Source organism: Podarcis gaigeae (assembly GCF_964106915.1).
Source record: "Podarcis gaigeae genome assembly, chromosome: 16".
NCBI classification, from domain to species: domain Eukaryota; kingdom Metazoa; phylum Chordata; class Lepidosauria; order Squamata; family Lacertidae; genus Podarcis; species Podarcis gaigeae.
This window is the reverse complement of record NC_139693.1, coordinates 11873836-11891805: the sequence shown is the minus strand read 5'-3', so window position 1 is coordinate 11891805 and position 17970 is coordinate 11873836. Positions and strand designations below refer to the sequence as shown.

Here is a 17970-nt window from a genome sequence, read left to right as displayed (position 1 = left end):
GTAACGGTAAGGTAAAGTGACCCCTGACCATTAGGTCCAGTCGTGGCGGACTCTGGGGTTGCGGTGCTCATCTCACTTTATTGGCCAAGGGAGCCGGCTTTTGTCCGCAGACAGCTTCCGGGTCATGTGGCCAGCATGACTAAGCCACTTCTGGCGAACCAGAGCAGTGCACGGAAATGCCGTTTACCTTCCCGCCGGAGCGGTACCTATTTCTCTACTTGCACTTTGACGTGCTTTTGAACTGCTAAGTTGGCAGGAGCAGGGACAGAGCAACAGGAGCTCACCCCTTCGCGGTGATTCGGACCACCGACCTTCTGGTCGGCAAGCCCTAGGCTCTGTGGTTTAACCCACAGCGCCGCCCGCTTCCCTCTATTACAGTGGTACCTCGGGTTAAGTACTTAATTCGTTCCGGAGGTCCGTTCTTAACCTGAAACTGTTCTTAACCTGAAGCACCACTTTAGCTAATGGGGCCTCCTGCTGCCGTCGCACCGCCAGAGCACGATTTCTGTTCTTATCCTGAAGCAAAGTTCTTAACCCGAGGTACTATTTCTGGCATAACCTGAAGCATATGTAACCCAAGGTACCACTGTACTTTCATCTGTGGTGAGGTTTATCCAACACACATCCTCTTGAGTCTTTCACAAGAGCCATCCATCAATCAGGATCATGAGCAATTCGTAGTGCCCACCTGCTGCCTAAAGACAAAACTGAAAATGTTCTCTCCTTCCCATGCTGAGCTTATCTTTGTGCCTTTAAAAAAAAATACAGTACTTTGTTTCTAAAGTGAAAATTGCTCTTGTAGCAAGAGCATTCTCCTTCGCTTAGATAGGGAAGAGCTGTGTATGGGGTGGTTATTTAAGGTGTACCTGTAGGAATTGCACTCGCCCCATGCTCAGAAGGTATGACTTCACATCGCTCAGTGGTGACTGCAGGCACAAAGCCAAGCCCTGGCTCTGCATCTAGGTCCCCACACCCCGGGGTGAGGAAGGGACTACATAGCTTCTCCCAGCAGGATGGCAAATTGATGTTTCCAAGGCCTTACCTTACATAGTTGGAGACTCATAAAATCATGACCTAATTTCCACCCACCTGGAGCTCCCAGTCAAAGCTGCAATATTTTCCTGCCTACTGTTGATGTTGTGTCATGCTTTCTCTCTCCGCTTCCGCCCACCAATATAACTCAAGGATCCTGTGTAGATTGGCCTGCAGCAACACTGTCTAGTTCAGGCACGTCCAACAGGTAGATCGTGATCTACTGGCAGATGACCGGATGTCTGTGGAAGATCACTGGTAGATCCTGGCAGCTCTCCCCCAAAAAAGCTCAACAAATTTGATCAGAACCCTCCAAAAACGGGGGTAGATCACTGCCAGTTTTAAATTCTGAAAGTAGATCACAATCTCTTGGGAGTTGGCCACACCTGGTAGTTCAAGGGTAACAAACAGCCCTCCAGATGTTGCTGTATCGACAACAACTCCCATCATCCCTGACCTTTGGCCTCACTGGCTGGGGCAGAGGGGAGCCCAATATCTGGAAGGTGGGTCGAATTCAATCTAAGCAAATTCAACCAATAAAAGAAAGATAGGCGCTATTCTGGGCATTTTCAATCAGGAAGAACACCTGCTGACTATACTTGTTTGGCAAGGGAGAGCTGAATTCTAATGCCTCTGCTAGGACAGACCTCTGCCTGAGAGCCAAGCAAGCCAGTGTCGGATGCAGAATCAGTACCAAGTTAAATCACCTGACTTGCACAAAGGAGCTTCCTTAGGGGCTGGGAAAATCTCAGCCAGAACCTCCAGCCGCAGCTCTTTCTGCTACATTCCTCTGGAAGGAAGAGCTGGGAAGATGGACGGTACGACGAGTGGCCAAGGCCCAGAAGAAACTGCACCCCACTCATTTAGGCTGTATCTTCATGTAGATTTTAATTGCAACACAGACTGGGGAGCTAATCTTGGCAAAGTGTTAAGCTAGCCGTGGGCGAGCTGATGCACTCCGGGGTTTTTAAGACTACGACTGCCATCAGCCCCAGCCACTCATGCTGACTGGGGAAGATGGGAGCTGTGGCCCACAATACGCTGGCGTGTACCAGCTTGGCCCAGGCTGGCATAAGCAGATAAAAGTGTTCGCAATCCAGGCTAGTGTGCCAGCAACAGAATGGGCAGAAAACTCCGTTGTTGTTTTTAAAGTAAAGCTTTTTTTAAAAACAGCTTTCAGGCAAGAGCCGGTGCTACTCTCTCCTCTAGATCACAGGGTAGCACCACCATCGCACACTGGTTAATGACAGACAAGCAGGTTCCCCCTACCCCACCACCCGCTCATCTGAAAGAGCACAGGAGAAACTGACAGTGGAATGTTAAGGCCATTGCAACTGGGGCGGGGTGGGGGTGGGGGCAAAATCCCACCCACCTAAAAACAAAAAAGGAGGTGGTGGTGACATTAAGGTGGGTTCCTGCTCAGCCACCATAACCAGGCCAGGGGGTTGAAATGGCCTTAGCATAGGCTACTAACGAAAAAGAGGTTGGGGCAGGGGAAGAGAAGGATTAGAGCTTAGCAGTTATATCAGTATCAACTAGCTTATAATGATTAGTAAGGTTGGGGTAGGAAGGACACTTTCTTCACTTCTTTTGTTTTTTTTTTGGGGGGGGGGTGAGCCTGAACCGTTTGACAGCATGGAGGAGGCACTAGAGAGTTAGATCTGTTTTCAGAGAGGGAGAGATAGGGTGCCTGGCAACTAAAAGAGGCGTCAGTGCCCAAGCCCTGCTGACTTCCGTCAGCCAGGAGGATCGGAGCCACAGGGGGAAAACATATTTGGTCTGCGTAAATCAGCCACAGTGAGAAATCTCTCCCTTGAGCAGGAGATGCAACGAGGAAGGCTGCCCCTTGATCTGCCTCTGTCTAGAACGGGAGACTCGGAGAACCTTCCTTCCACACAGGAGCTCTATGCCTAGGCAGCAGCAAAGAAGAAACTTAAATATGGAAAACAGGGAGTGGGGAGAAACCCCTATCAGGCCCACGGCCCTCCGGAAAAGACAAGAGAAGCCTTGCAACTTTAGAGATACAGCTGCCTCCCCAACAAATTGTGAGAGGGAGCCTGTGCTGGGAAGTTGAAACCTCACACCAAGGTATCAGTAATATTTTAAAAGGGGAAGGGAGGGGTTCTGTTAGTGTGTTGTTTTTCGTTTAGTCCCAAAGGGGAAGGGCAAATATATAGAACAGAGGAGGGGAAGAGATGCAAGATCCTGGTCCCGCTACACACAGACATGCCCCCGCACTGGATTGTATTCCCATCTGGGGAGCAGAAGGGGGTTTGTTGGGGCAGAGCCCTTCACAGCGTAGTCCAAATGCTATTGCACTCCGATTGGGGTGGCCCCCGCTCCAGGCCAAGAGCCGCAGCCAAAAAAGAGAGAGTCACAAATGAGCGAGGATGGGCCCCCTTTCGGCACCAGGCACATGGTGGGCAGCAGTGATGACTCTGCCCCCAGGCCAGCTACAAAGAGAACAGAAGAGTCCAGCGTCCCAACGCGGCTCTTGCAGGAGGAGGAGGAGCTGGTGGTGGGCGGTTGAGCCGCCTCCACCATCAGGCCAGGAACACCACGAAGATGATGAAGAAGACAATAAGGATGAGGAAGATTTTCACCATCAGCCACCGATTGGATGTGACGGACTGGAAATATTTCAGGATCTCCGTGTGGGCGCCTTCAACATTAAGCTGAGCATCTTCCACGTTGGCGTCAATTCTGCAGGATTGGCAAAAAAAGAGAAAAAATAAGGGCAGGTGAAGCCCTCAGGAGGAGCTGCCAGCTTGCTTCTTGCCTCTGGGGATGGAGGAATAACCCTATGGAAACAAAATAAATTCCTTCCAGTAGTTCCTTAGAGACCAACTAAGTTTGTTATTGGTATGAGCTTTCGTGTGCATGCACACTTCGTCAGATACACACACATGCACATGAAAGCCCAAACTTAGTTGGTCTCGTAAGGTGCTACTGGAAGGAATTTATTTTGTTTCGACTACGGCAGACCAACACGGCTACGTACCTGTAACTAGACCTATGGAAACAGCAACACTAAGTTGCCTCCCAGGATTCTTACTGAAATAACATACAGTGCATTTTGCACGTATCAGACCAGTGTAACGGCACCCCTTTTGATTTGCAGCAGCTGGTTGTGGCTGCAGTTGTCAAGTGATGAACCCAACATTTGTGAGTCGCCCCACCAAGGATCATCTCTGTCTCTTGGGGGTGGTTTGCCCTTGTGTACCAGTTCACAAGAATCACAAGTGGGAAGGAGAGTCGCTGCTGCGTTCAGGCCCTGCTTGCCCAGGCAGGAACAGGAAGCTGGACTTAGTGGGCCTTTGGCCTGATCTAGCAGTCAGGCTCTTCACAAGCCTCCTCCCAAACAACCCTTGTGCTGCAATCCATTGGCTGTCTCGAGAGGAACAGAGCTTTTCTCCCCTGCCCACTAACCTCTGGATGGTCTCCTCTTGTTCTTTAACCATATGCGCCAACTGCTGGAATATGGAGCCCAGCTCCACGATAGTAGACTCGATGTTCTGCATGGTGTCTGCCCGGCTCTGGATGTACGTATCCTACAAAAGAGGAACGGGTGATGTGGGAAAGGGGTTTTGGAATAGATGATCCTCAGGGTCCCTTCCAACTCTACAATTCTATGATTGCCTGCTCTCTTTTCTGTACCACTGTTACCAGGCAGATCTGTGGATATGGCACAACTGCAAGTAAGCCATGTGGTGGTCAATACTGATGATATAGAGCAGCCTTCGGCAGCTTGGTGCCCTCCAGGTGTTTTTGGCGACAACTCCCATCTACAACTCCCATCATCCCTAACCACTGGCTCTGCTGACTGGGGCTGATGGGAACTCAAGTTAAACAACATTTGGAGGGCCATAGGCTCTCTATCCTTGCTTCACGCTTCTGTAAGGGCATTTAATATTTGATCCCTGACTGGTTGGGATATGTGTCTAGGACAGGGGTGGGAAACCTGTCAGGCTCTCCAGGAGGTGTTGGAAGTACAACTCTCATTACCACTGGCCATAATGACTGGGGAGGATGGGGATTGGAGTTCCAACCACAGCTTGCGGGCACCAGGCTCCCCATCCCTGCGTTAGTGTGATGTGAGAACCCTAAGCAGGGCTATGCAAGTAGCAGACAGCTCAATTCTGACAGCCCTCCCCCCCAAGCCAATAGGCTACAATTAGCAAGGCTGCCAAAGGAGAGAGAGGGCAAAGCTGCTCAGCAGAAACAGGGAGTTCCACCAGGGACACAAATGTTCATGTGTGATTTTGTTTCTAGACAGATGTTTCTTATCCTATAGCTCAGCCATGGGAAGCTAAAGAATGACACCACCCGAAATAAAGCCAGTCAGCCTCTCCCATTGTTCCACACCCCTTATTTCTAGTGCAAATGTCTGCAGGCCCACCCACTCCCCCTGCCAAGGCACCTGCTCGTTGATGAGTTGCAACTGCTGGCTGGCCCGGTTGTCCATGTCAATAGCCACGTCCCCTGAGTGCCGACGTTCATCCTGAAGCATAGCGGAGCCACCTGTGGACATCAGCCAGCGAGGTCACACTGCTTCCCCCACGTTAATTTCAGCCCCACCTTCCCTCCTTCAATGGGGTACTTGCAGCACCACTTTCCAGTTCCCTCTGGCACCAGGGGACTCCCTGCCCCGACTCACCTAGATTGCTTGCGGCGAGAGGAATGGCGGAGACTGGGGGGCGGGAGAACTGTTCTCGCCGAGTCTTCTGCTGTTTAAGGTTCTGGGGAAGGAAGTTGGGAGGGTCAGGGCAAGCCAAGCAATCAAGGCGCTCAGGCCAGTGGGTCTTAATGTGCACAAGTTAAAGTTTCCCTATCATCCCATTGCCCACACATCAATGCAATGCATAGTATCACTAGCTCCTCCAGGTGTGGGGAAACATTGGCTCTCCAGACATTGCTTGAACTGCATCATCCATGGCCACTGGGGCTGATGGGACTTGTACTTCAGCAACATCTGGAGGCCCAAAGGTTCCCCCCAAGCTTGCTTTACATCTAGTGATGGTGATCCATAAGGTTGTACAATTTACATAGACTTTTCAGCACCTCTCATGGAAACTTGACACTGTTGTTTCCGCTTTTTTTAGTCCATTTTTCTTCAAACAAGAGGGATAACAATATAGATAACAAAGGTTCAAATTTAGGCAGCCTCCATATGCTTTTGCCTTTGATCAGGGTTGATAAGGCATTCATTTTATAATTTTGTTTATAGGGTGCGTGTGTGTAATCAAGAGCTGCCTTATTTATGTTGTGTGAGGCAGCTAAAACAACGGAAGCTCACTTTAGCAAAGTTTGAGATTGGTGGCTTACAAGCAACTTACCTCTGTCCGCACCTCCAGAACAGACTTGAAATCATTGGACATGGAGGCTAACTTGGACTAGAAAAAAAGGGAAGGGAAGAAGTGTGAGGATGGCAAAATCTGACCTTCCTGCCACCCTCTCTGGCCAGAGAAAACCTATTCCCACATCCATAACCTGTCACTGCTGCTAATCCCAAGCTAGGGAACGAACATTTTCTTTATGTCTAATACATAGAAGACTACAACAGCCTTCCTCAACCTCGAGTGTTGGCTGGAGCTGATAGGAGCTGTGTTCCAAAACATCCAAAAGGCAAGCAGGGATGCATGAACAGTATACCTCCAAATTCTGCATCCAGAAAAAATGATGAGTTCTGCAAGCTGAATAAATTATGCATATTATTTTCCAAGCTGTCAGAATTTATTCTATTGCTTGTGAGTTGGGGGGGGGGGGAATGAGCTATCTACAGTACCCAAGTCCTGTTCTTTTGGGATGGGGGAAACCCTCTGGCTCTGAAGACATTTAAGGCCCGCAAACTTTTAGGCTTGCATTTTTTCAAGCCTCTGCCTCAGGCCTGACCTGCAGTGACACCACCACGGTGTTGGAGTGAGTTTGCACGTGCCTCCCACTCTGGCTGCCTTTCGCCTTGACAAACTCTTGTAGCTGTGCGATCTGTTTGTTCAGGCTATTGATGTCCTGTTGAGAGAGAGAGAAAGAGGAACTGCCTGAAGAGGCAACATGAGGTTGCCAAAAGGCGCTAGATCAGGAGACTGCCCCTTTAAGAGAGCTTGGAGGAGGAGGCGGCAACCAGCAAGCATGACGCACCACAGTGGTGCCTCCCATCTTCTCTGGCACTTGCTTAGCTTTCCTTCCCCATCCACTGGACATTCCAAGTGATGCAGCGGAATGAAGAGAAAAGGCAGCCAAAGGAGGAACAGGACAGAGGAGGCCCTCTAGCTCACCTGCTTGATGATGTAAGTCAGCTCCTCAATCTCCACCGCCTTGTCATCAAACAGAGATTTCCGCTTGGCCACTGAAGATACAGAAAAGTGTGGCGCATTAACCCATTTTCAGTCTGGGGGCCACATTCCCCTCTGGGCAACCTTCCAGGGGCCACATGCCACATGGTGGGTGGGACCAGAAGCAAACACAGGCAGATCAATGTAACCTTTGTAGAGTGGGATAGTTTCTGTACACGGACCTCCCTATGCCTTTGGTTCAATGAGGCAAGAGGTGTTATCAGAGCTAAAGGACACAGCCCTGGCAGAAACACTCAAGGTAGGTTTGAATTAAGGCCCACAAGGGGAGAGATGGACTCAGGACAGTCCTGAGGGTTAGATCAGGAGGCCCTGAGGCTCCCTGCCCTCTATATTAACTCCCATTCTCACCAACCAAGCCTGGCCCCTCCCCCTTCACTTGTGACTTCCGCATTATGGAAGTGGAAGCTTATCCTAGACAGGATAAGCCAAGGTGCCGCAGTTGCTCTCAACCCAGCTCCCTGCCTTCGTCCAAGCACAGCATTCAGTGTCAACCACTGTGTACACCACTCCCCTGGCATCCCAACACCTCCCCAGCTTTTCATCGACATCAAATGACAAGTCAAAACTCAGCCAGCAACTGCGTGATGTGGATCGGTTTCACCCACTCCCCACAGTAGGCTCCAGCTTCATCCACACTACAAATACTCACAGATTGTTAGCTTCTCCAGCTTGGCAAAAGTGTTGCTGAGGTCCTTCCCAATCCGCCTGAGAATCACAAGGAGTTGAAATTAACAACAACGGATGCAGAACTCAACCGCCTCGCCTAATTTTTCATTTTATCATCAGATGTTCAAGTTACATGAAACGAACAAATCTTAAAACTGGAAGGGGCAAGGAGTTATTATGCACAGTGCTGGACCACCCCGTGTGCTGGATTTCGACATTCCATATTGTCAAAAGGCCTTGCCCGCCGGCGGAAAAGTGGTAGTGGATTCAGGCAGGTTATCACAGAGCTCTTGCAAGATCTCCCTGTTGCTTCTCCTCACTCCTCTGGAGCCACTGCCAGAAAAGCAAGGAGAAGCAGCTGCAGCTACTGGATTCCACAGCAAGATCTCATGGACCTCTCAATACTGCTTCTCCTCACTTCTCCAGAGCCCCCACACGTATCGCTTGCCCCCCACTGCTGCAAGAGAAGCAAGGAGAAGCGGCTGTGGTTTCCAAGTTCCGTTGAGATCTCACGGACCTCTTGCAAGGGCTAGGGAACCTCCAATTGTCTTCAGCTGTTGGTCATAGCAGCTAGGGCTGATGGGAGCTGTAGTTCAGCAACACCTGGAGGACCACAGATTCCCCAGCCCTCCTCCATGCTTGTCCTCCATGTTTCCAACCACTTACCAACTTAACCCCCATTCCCTGCTTCCAGTACATGCCATCTCACCAGCCATGAGTGCTGGACCTTACTAGCTGTGGGGCTGGGCTCCCGACACTGTATAGGGAAAACCTATTTCTCTGGGTCCCCCTGCAGTGCTACATTCTCATATGTCCCTGAAACGTCCCCATGAAGCAATGGGTTGATAAACTCACTTGGCCATGACAGTGAATTCGCTTCTTTGCCGAATGGCATTCAGCACTGGCTTGTTTGGCTGGAGCCCATTCTGAAAAAAGAAGAAAATGAAAGAATATTGAGACTGTGTTAAGAATATAAACAAAAATGTGAAAGAAAGAGTAACTCCTGTGTGCTTCTGTTTTTACTGGTCCAACTTCTCTCAGGTGGAAAAATTCTATCTACACCTTTCAGAATACCAGCCACGCTTCGCTCCCTGTCTCCCAACAAACAACACTCTGCATAGGAAGATGACATCAACATCTGTAGAACTCTGCTGGGACCATAAAAAGCCACTTTGCCAATGTAAAGGCTATATCATATTACCCACCCATTGTGTGTGTGTGTGTGTGTGTGTGTGTGTGTGTGTGAGAGAGAGAGAGAGAGAGAGAGAGAGAGAGAGAGAGAGAGAGATAGTTGCAAATACAGGATAGCAAAGAAAAATCAAACGAGTCAATAAGGGTGGTGGGAAATCTTCCCAGGAAATGAGGTGTACAAATTTAACAATAAAACAGGTTTTAAAAAATCACAATTACATAACGTGACATTATACACTAGAAAAGGCACTGAGAGGAAAGTCTCCATTTGTGGCAATGGAAACTTCCTTCCTGGGAATTAATAGAAGCTTGGTGGGCAGGGGAGGCTCCTTTGGTGGATTTTCATCAGCACCAAGAAAGTTAGGGAAAGTGAAACTCCCCTTTCCTGGGATCCAGGCCATGCTTCACTCATATTCAATCACTCTCATGCACACACATAAATCATGCACATTAATTGCTGCTAATGTATCATCTCACTTGGCCCTTAGTTAACATCAGGAACAGAACATGTGACAGGCTCAGGGCATTCTCCACCCATTCCCATGCCTTGATTTACAGCTGTCTCTATCAGGCCCCTAGCCTAGAGAGGTGTAATTGCAGGAGTTCTTCACGTTGGCCGCAAGAGTTAGGTCTATCCAAATCCCCTTGGCTCCATCTCAGCCTTAAGTGGCCCTCACCTGTCTGCTCTGCAAGGACTTGCAGGCGGAGAGAAATTCCTGGGTGCGATCTTGACACGACATGGTGTCCCACTGTGGAGGAGGTGGCACAACTGGGCTTGCAGCAGGGGTGGCAGCGAGCGGGGGCAGAACTTGCGTCTGGGAAGGTCCCAGGTAAACGCCCTGCTCCGTGTTTCTAGAGCCGTGGCGTCTCCTCGTATTCATGGAGGCTCATAACCTGGTGCTGAGAGAGAGAGCGAAAGAAAGAAAGAAAGAGAGAGAGAGAGAGAGAGAGAGAGAGAGAGAGAGAGATGGTCATCAGCGCCCAGCAATGAAAATTTCAACCTTGCTCTCAAATTGCACCAGACAGGCTTCCCCACCCCATTGTAAAAACACTTAAATCAACAAGGGGCAATCTAAAAGTTGTTAGACTCAAATTCCCATGATCCAGGTAGCAGCTGAGTGGACAGGGATAATGGGAGCTGCAGTTCAACATCTGGAGAGTCACTAGTTCCACCACTGACTTAAAGCCTGCAACCCTTTCAGGTATGGTGTTTATTATTGCATTTATTAATTAATTTTATATCTCACCCTTCCTCCCAAAGGAGCATCAGTGACCAATACAATTATTTTTATGGGGGGGGGGGGACTCAATATATTAGAATAAAAATTTTCCATACACACACACAAATATTCCATACATGAAAACCATAAAAAATATTATCTGCTTTTAGCAGTTACTGATTTAAAGCTCCACCCCTACCATCAAAAAATAAAAAAACATTTTGCCAATCTTGAGAATTAATTTCACAATTTCCCATATTGTTTTCAGCCAGGTTAAACTTCTCATCAGGTCACAAATGATTATATAAATACTAGGGGGTGGGATTCTTGAGAGGGCACACTGAATTTAAAATTAATTGTTCAATGGCTTTAACAGTCTGTTTGCTTGAGAAAGAAGTGTGTGATTAGCCAAGGAACGTGCAGTTTGATGTATGGGCAGCCAGCTTGTTTCCAGTTCTCCCAGTTTTTCTTTTCCTTGGGCTCCTGTTAGAGCTTTTAAATCTCTGTAAAGGTATCTTATCGTGTGCAATCCCTTCTGTTTATAACCATTGGGCTGTATTTCTTTTTTTTCTTTTTTTCTTTTTTTTTTTTTGATGTAGAACAAGGGATGGTAACAGAAAGGAGTAATTGGGGAGATCAGAGAGTGACCATAATTTCAAAAAAAAAAAAAAAAATTCCTTCCAGTAGCACCTTAAAGACCAACTAAGTTAGTTCTTGGTATGAGCTTTCGTGTGCATGCACACTTCTTCAGATACCAATTTCGTGTGCATGCACACGAAAGCTCATACCAAGAACTAACTTAGTTGGTCTTTAAGGTGCTACTGGAAGGAATTTTGTTTTGTTTTGACTATGGCAGACCAACACGGCTACCTATCTGTAACATAATTTCAAAGTCAGAGATGTGCTGCAGCCAAGGGATTTAAAATAAATTGACAACAAATGTGAGAGGTCTGTTTCATCATTAGAATTACATTTCATGCATGTGCTGCGTCATAAATTTGGTGGAATCCTCCCAACCCCCCCCAATACAGTGGTACCTCAGGTTAAGTACTTAATTCGTTCCGGACGTCCGTTCTTAACCTGAAACTGTTCTTAACCTGAAGCTCCACTTTAGCTAATAGGCCTCCTGCTGCTGCCGCGCCGCCAGAGCCTGATTTCTGTTCTCATCCTGAAGCAAAGTTCTTAACCTGAAGCACTATTTCTGGGTTAGTGGAGTCTGTAACCTGAAGCGTATGGAACCTAAAACGTATGTAACCCGAGGTACCACTGTATGTTGATTTGTATAGGTTGGCAGTCTTGCTTGCTTGCTTAGATGATTAAATAAAGAGATTCTAAAATCTTTCAAAAACTGGCACATCAGTACAGAAAAGGACTTGGAATAACATTTTTAACTTAGGTAAAATAATCATTTGTACAGTAGTGACCCGTCCCAACTATGTTGCCAGTTTGAGGGATCTAATTATATGTATTTAATGAAAGGCCTATTGTTCTTTTTCTTTAACTGTTTCCAACTTTTTGTAATCATTGCTCCAAGATACTTTATTTGCTTTCAGCACAATTTAATTTTGGATTGATTAAGGCGCAATTTATCCAGTTGTACGATATTGAAAGGCAACTTCTCTGACTTTTTGCAGTTGGATCCCATTCCCGAGATTTCACCTTAACAAAAAATCTTCAAGAACATTTGGCAATGATATATTTGGTTTTTCTAACCCTGTTATCATCTGCAAATAGGTTAAGTTTTTGTTCCACTCCTTCCACTGATACTCCTTTAATCAAATCATCTCCCCTAACTTTGGTAGCCAAAGGGCCCAGGAATATGGCAAAAAGAAGGTGACAAAGGGTACCACTCTGCATACTGAATCTTGGGGGGTCCTGTCCATTAAGTCTGATAGTTCTCTGAGAATTCTCAAATAGGTTTTTCAAAACAGTTACAAATATTGCGGCAAATTACAACTTTTCTAATACAGTGGTACCTCAGGTTAAGTACTTAATTCGTTCCAGAGGTCTGTACTTAACCTGAAACTGTTCTTAACCTGAAGCATCACTTTAGCTAATGGGGTCTCCCGCTGCTGCCGTGCCGCTGGAGCCCGATTTCTGTTCTCATTCTGAAGCAAAGTTCTTAACCTGAAGCACTATTTCTGGGTTAGTGGAGTCTGTAACCTGAAGCGTGTGTGAAACTTAAGTACCACTGTAATGGATATAGTATTAATTAATTAATTAAATCCGTATACTGCCCTATACCCATAGATTTCAGGGCGGTCCACAACACAAAATGACAATATAGAAAATGCAAAGCACATAAGAACAACAACAAACAAATAATCCCCCGTCTCACAACACACTTAAAAAGGCCACCATGTGTAAATCAGCCCAAAGCTGATTTCTAGCAACTAGTTTCACAGAGTCTGGTGCATAAAAGTGTGTAATGAAGTCGCCAGTCGAATCTTCCTGGGGAGAGTGTTTCCACAGGTAGGGAGCCATTGCAGAAAAGGCCTGTTCACACAAAGAAGGGCCTCAGAGGATGATCTCCGGGTAGGTTTATATGGGGAGAGGCAGTCCTTGAGGTACTGTGGTCCTGAACCATTTACAGCTCTGTCAAAACCAGCACTTTGAATTGGGACCAGAAGCTAACTGGTCCCCAGTGCAGTTAGACCAGGACTGGTGCAATGTGCTCAAACTGCCTTGCCCCAGTGAACAACCCAGTCACCGAATTCTGCACCAGCTGAAGTTTCTGAAACAAGCTGAATAAATTCTCCCAGCCCAATTTGCTTTACTAGAATGATAAATGTTACTTTTCTTGGTCCCCCCCCCCCGCCCCAGATAGATTGCATTAATAAATATCCTAATAGGATCAGCTATAGGCTGCTGCTTAACAAATCCTACTTGATCTGTGTCTACAATTGTAGATAAGAGAAGTGGATGGCAACCCATCTGCCAAAAGTTTCCTAAAAATCTTTGCATCTTGATTACTTAGTACTATAGGTCAATACTAGTATACAAAAATGGCGTCTGTCTCATGTTTCTGAAATTCAATCACCTGCCGTTCTTTCCAAGTGGCAGGTGCTTGATGCCCTCAGAGCATAAAGTTGAAGAGCCTCCCCATTTTAGGAAACTTGCTCCTTAAACATTTTGTTAAAAAAAAAAGGGGAGGTAAAGCCATCTAATCCTGGGGTGCTTGCAGGTTTTAGTTTAAGGGGATTTTTCCTATTTCATTTTCTGCTATAGATTCACATAGATAACTTTGTTGATCTCTGTCCAGGGCTTTTAGATTTACTTCACTAAGATAACTGCTAATTTGCATATTATATGTTACTTTATATTTATATATTTCATCGTAGAAGCCTTTACATCCCCCCCCCCGCCAACCTTTATAAAGGTGTTTTCCTCCCTGTCCTTGAATACATGTGTTATATTTCTAGAATTTCTTATTAGTTCATAAACTAAGAGTTTTGATTTTTTGTCACAGAATTCTTAGTATTTTTTACTGATATATTGTGGCTTTTAAGAACATTGCAGTGCTGGCCCAAAACATCTTCCTTTCTGAAGCAAAGCCTAAATGGCACCACAACTACTCCAGTAGGGTCAACACAAAAAGTATTTGCTGCACTGTTCAGATATCAATCCCCACCACTCCTGAAGAAGACCACTTTGTCCTGCCACTTGGCTCCCAACACACACACACCCTCGCTACCAGGATAAGGCTACCAATGGCTACTAACTCACTGTCAATAGCTACTATCTCCACTGTCAGAAGCAGTATGTGTCTAAATACTAGTTTCTAGAAACCATCGATGGGGAGAGTGCTGTTTCATACAGGTCCCGTTTGTAGGCTTCCCACTGGAGCATCTGAGTGGCCACATGCTGGACAAGACAGGTCATTTGGTCTGAGCCAGCAGCCAGGCTCCTTCTACGTTTTTATGTTAACTCAGATCTCCACCAGAACTAAGCTGAAAAACAAACGAAGGCACTCGGTGCCCTAGGACAAACCCACTGCTCTAAACTACTAGCAACAACTTCTTCCCCCACAGTGCTCAGTACGAATCCAAGAGATTCCTAAGTCCCACTGCTTTCCTTTTGGATTCGAAAAACGGCCACTCCTAATTCAGTGGGAGGAAATTTAGATTTCACAAAGGCCCAAGTAGTGATGCCAATTGGGCAGGTGAGAATCTGGCTGCTTTGTGGTTGTATGAACTAACACAGGGGTCAGCAACCTTTTTCAGCAGGGGGCCAGTCCACCATCCCTCAGACCATGTGGTGGGCTGGACTATTTGGGGGGGGGGGAATTGAATGAATTCCTATGCCCCACAAATAACCCAGAGATGCATTTTAAATAAAAGGACACATTCTACTCGTGTAAAAACATGCTGATTCTTGGACCGTCCATGGGCCGGATTGAGAAGGCGATTGGGCAGCATCTGGCCCCCAGGCCTTAGGTTGCCTACCCCTGAACTAACATCTACTTTCCCCACAAGTTCTGAATCGCTTAACAATAACAGAAGATTATCAGTCTTCCAAACCACCACCTTGCTGGCACAAATAACAAAGAGTTTTGTGGCGATATAAGGAGACAGATTTATTGTAGCATAAGCTTTATCATTCACTATATTTATAAAAAGCACTTTTAGATCATCCTTCACCTTCAAAGATACCAGAGTGGTATCCAATCGGCAGGAATAAACTAATTGTGGACATACTGGCTGGGGCTGATGGGAGCTGGAATCCCCTGACCCTGCTTAACATAAACATACAATGCAGCTGCATTTGAAATACTGTGCAGAAACAATATTAAGTAAATGGGGAAAGGTGCAGAAAAGAATGACTACAATTATCAAGGGGCTGGAGCACTTTTCCTCCAAGGAAAAGAGAAGTCAATTGGGCTTTCTTTTTTATAGGAAAAAAAAAACACAGTCTGGGAGAGGGGAGGAAATATTACAGCAACTTCTATTATTACAAATTGTCTAACAAAGAGCGGAGAAAGAAAAACTGTTTCCCCTTCTCAGAGTCAGCAGCTTTGGAACAGGCATGCTATTTCATGCAGTACAATGCACAATTAACTTAATCAAACTTGCACTGTGGATATGAGCAGCTAGTAAAACTTGTGCCACTAAAAGTGGATACCCTGAAAAGACCAACGAATCGGAAACCTTTGTATAGTTAATCGTTTTGACTTTTTTCTGAATGTAGCATGTTTATTTATCCTATGACAAATATGTATAAAATCAGTATTTTAAAAACTTATCAAACATACTGCCTGAAGTTTTGATGAAGTGCCTACTAGCTAGGACAGCTTTAAAAGAAAGCAGTAGAAAGGGTTGTGGAAGAGGAAGAGCTCTACTAACTGTCAAAAATGAACTTCCTGTTCAAACACAGTCTACCCAGGAAGCCAACAAATTACATCCAGCCTTGGAACACAGGGTTTCTGTACCTCTCCTTCAATCAAGCTTACCTGAAAATAAGCCTTACTGTATTCAATGGGGTTTACACTCAGGGAAGGGCATACAGGACTGCAACTCCAATTTTATGAGAGGAAAGAAGGCAGGGCCCCTACGGTAGTGTTGGGGGTTCAGAGGGGCTCGGAAACCCCAGTGCAAGTGTGGGACTCAGACCCCTTCAGCACCAAACTGTGAACAGCATCGGCTCAGAGTCTCCCAATATCCATCTCCAGCTTTCCCCTCTCCAGTAAAGGGGGGAAAGTCTGGGGTATATTTGGACCCTCGGTGACATAGCCTTGGCCACCCCTTACCCAGATAACCAGCTCCAACCCTCCTTTCCTTTCTTAAAGCCAGAAGCACTACTGTAGTTGCACTGCACCCTCCAAAGCTCAGTTAATCTGTAGGGTAAGGGTGGCAGGAAGGAGAGTAGAGTGGGGCTCCCCCATCACCCTCAGAAAGGGACAACATGGGTTGCTTGTCAGGGCGAGGGAAACTGTGGGCCGCTTGGGATGCTTCTGAAAACATAGATGAAGCTAAGCCAAAACAGAAAGTAAAACACAAAGTAACATAGGAAGCTGCATCTCTCATAACACTAGAATTAGAAAATAGTCAAGGAAGCTGGATGTTAAAAGGTTCAGGACAGGCAAAAGAGCGTATTTCTTTATACAGTGCATGGTTAAACTATAGAATTCACCCCCACAAGAGGCAGGGATGGCCACCAAGTTGGATGGCTTTAAAAGAGGATTAGACAAATTCATGGCTGATAAGGCTATCAATGGTTACCAGGCATAATGGCTATGTTCTACCTCCAGTTGGAGACAGGATTATTCTGAATATCAGTGCTGGAAAACACAGCAAGGGAGAGTGCTGTGCACTCAAATTGTGCTTGTGGACTTCCTAGAGACATCCGTTAAGCCACCATGAGAACAGGATGCTGGACTAGATGGATGTTCTTATGCCTTCTACAGAGCCAGCCCTACCAAACTCAGTATTGTTTACACTGACTGTCAGTGGGTGTCCAAAGTTTCACACAAGTGCTCTCTCCCAGCCCAACCTGGAGATGCTGGGAACTGGGACCTTCTGCATGCATAGCAGATGCTCTACCACAGAGCTACGGCCCTTCCCCTCAAATTAAGATTCTAGTCCTCATGGTCCACCACTGAGCTACGGCCCTTTCTTGAGGGTCCGCCACACACATAGAATCATGGAATTGTAGAGCTGGAAGGGACTACAGGGGTCATCTAGTCCAACCCCCTGCAATGCAGAAATTGCCCTATGTGGGACTCGAACCCACAAGGCCCTAATATTAAGAGACTACTACCGACTGAGCTATCCGGGTGAGGTTGAAAGAAGGGGAAGGTTTTGAACCACTATCTGTGGAAGAGGAAAGTGGAGAGTTGGAGGGGGGGCGGGGAGAGAGAGAGACCTCAATTCGTAATGATACCCAGAAAAGGAGGAGGGAGAAAAGCTTTCATTCCTGTCAGAAAGGGGAGGGTGAGGACACACGAGGGGAAGGACTTGGACCAATAGGCTGGGGGAGGGATTTGGATCAGGACACGAAAGAGAAGCGTTTGGAGACCACAATCTGTGGGGAAGGCGGAAACATTTCACGGGGACACACAAAGGGGGAAAGGGCTCCGGCCGCTGTCCCTGAAAAAGGGGGGAACTCTTTGAAGCGGGAGGGGGGACCACACCGGGTGGGGGAACTTTTACGGAGGAGCACCGCGCTCGGCAAGAGTAGCGGGGGGGGGCCACGGCGAAGCCTGAGGCGTATATGAGAGGCGGACCCCCGACTCACCGGCTTCGCGGACCCGGACCCAGCTCTAGGCGCTGCCTCCCTCCTCAGTTCCGAACACCGGCCTCCGGATCGAACGACCAAACAAGCCGAAAGGAGGGCGGGCCGCCGACGTCACTGCCACGTACCCCCTCGGCGGCCGACGTCACACGCACGACGCCGAGAGCGACGTCTGTTAGCAGCGCCTCCTCCGCCAGCGCGCGTGCTCGCGTACCTCCTCCCCGCCCCTCGAGCGACGCGGCTTCTTTTCGCTGACGTTACGGTTGAGGGAGGCGGGG

The 17970-nt window shown here is 47.3% G+C and overlaps 1 protein-coding gene across 1 annotated transcript; it reads right to left on the bottom strand.

Annotated features, from left to right (window-relative positions):
* Nucleotides 1-1894: 1894 nt before the first annotated feature.
* Nucleotides 1895-17895, bottom strand: STX5 (syntaxin 5). Its single transcript, XM_083716008.1, has 11 exons — nucleotides 17696-17895; nucleotides 9920-10142; nucleotides 8907-8977; nucleotides 8035-8090; nucleotides 7308-7378; nucleotides 6925-7041; nucleotides 6369-6425; nucleotides 5690-5771; nucleotides 5453-5553; nucleotides 4462-4583; nucleotides 1895-3735 (listed from the first exon to the last, which is right to left on the bottom strand). Exons 2-11 carry the CDS (start codon nucleotides 10121-10123, stop codon nucleotides 3576-3578), a joined length of 1041 nt encoding a protein of 346 aa, XP_083572134.1. The 5' UTR covers nucleotides 10124-10142; nucleotides 17696-17895; the 3' UTR covers nucleotides 1895-3575.
* Between the last annotated feature and the right edge of the window lie 75 nt (nucleotides 17896-17970).

What these genes read in the sequence shown, in the direction of transcription:
- STX5 (XM_083716008.1), bottom strand. Translation starts at nt 10,123, where the DNA reads ATGAATACGAGGAGACGCCACGGCTCTAGAAACACGGAGCAGGGCGTT. An exon ending in TTCTGGAGGTGCGGACAGAG is followed by an intron (nt 5,772 to 6,368) that starts GTAAGTTGCTTG and finishes TTCCTTCCCCAG; the next exon opens with AACCTTAAACAGCAGAAGAC. An exon ending in TGCAACTCATCAACGAGCAG is followed by an intron (nt 4,584 to 5,452) that starts GTGCCTTGGCAG and finishes CCTCTTTTGTAG; the next exon opens with GATACGTACATCCAGAGCCG.